General features: G+C 49.8%; 1 protein-coding gene across 1 annotated transcript; it reads left to right on the top strand.

Moving 5' to 3' along the window:
* Positions 1 to 626: 626 nt before the first annotated feature.
* Positions 627 to 850, top strand: H310_03170 (hypothetical protein; the record flags this gene model as incomplete). Its single annotated transcript, XM_008866954.1, has 2 exons — positions 627 to 674; positions 737 to 850. The coding sequence occupies 2 exons, from the start codon at positions 627 to 629 to the stop codon at positions 848 to 850; spliced, it is 162 nt and encodes a 53-aa protein (XP_008865176.1).
* Between the last annotated feature and the right edge of the window lie 27 nt (positions 851 to 877).

Genomic DNA, 877 nt, shown 5'->3' with positions numbered 1-877 from the left:
GACGGTCATTCACTTCCAACCCAGGCAGTTTTGATCGTGGCTGCAAGGACATCCGTTGCAATGCCGTCCTTTTGCTTACACTCGGCGGGCAAGTATAAATTCTCGATGGGATTCAAGACCGACAACCCCTGGGTCGGCGTGCGACGGCCGATCCTCACTACAGACACCGCCCTACCAAGACACAGTGGCCATTCGCTGCTCCGATGCATGTCGACATGTGACGCGGGGACGCAAGTCTAGAGTCCAGGTGGATCCATTCGCAACGAAAGGGGGACATGAGATCGAACGAGTATATGAATTTTAAGTATTTCAAACATGTCGACTGACTTCCTTGGCGACATGTTCATTGTATGCTGCAATCTGAGCGTCAAATGTTAAATCGGATTTTTGATGCTGTGCCTACAACGAAGAGTAAGATAGCCAGTAATGTCTAAAATGTAGATCTATCTCTTCCTTTCGATCATGTCTAGTTTGGCTCTAAATGGACATATTGATAGCCTATGCAAAGCAAGTATAAGGCCAGTCTGAATTGCACAGACAAGGATGCCTGGACTACGCCAAACGATATCGTGGACCCCTCATCAGGGCGGACATGATTTGGTCCGATGAGAAACGCGTCAACCGCGATGGCCTTGACGAGCTGCAACTTTCTTGGCACGATCAGCGAAAGCGCCGTGCTTCGCTCGTCGCAGTGGTAATGGTAGAGTCATGGTTTGGGGTGCGTTCTCGTGGTTAGACTGAGTTGGCGATTCTTTCCGACAACCAAGACTCTCCTGCGTACGTCGAAACAAACTGCAACTTTTTGCTCCCTTCGAACCGAATTCCTGGATCGCGTCGTGGAAGTGTATGAAGAATCCCTCAAGCATCTACCCACCAC

Source organism: Aphanomyces invadans (assembly GCF_000520115.1).
Source record: "Aphanomyces invadans strain NJM9701 unplaced genomic scaffold supercont1.5, whole genome shotgun sequence".
Classification (NCBI taxonomy): Eukaryota; Oomycota; class Saprolegniomycetes; order Saprolegniales; family Verrucalvaceae; genus Aphanomyces; species Aphanomyces invadans.
The sequence above is the reverse complement of the archived record's forward strand: the minus strand, read 5'-3'. Positions and strand labels throughout refer to the sequence as shown.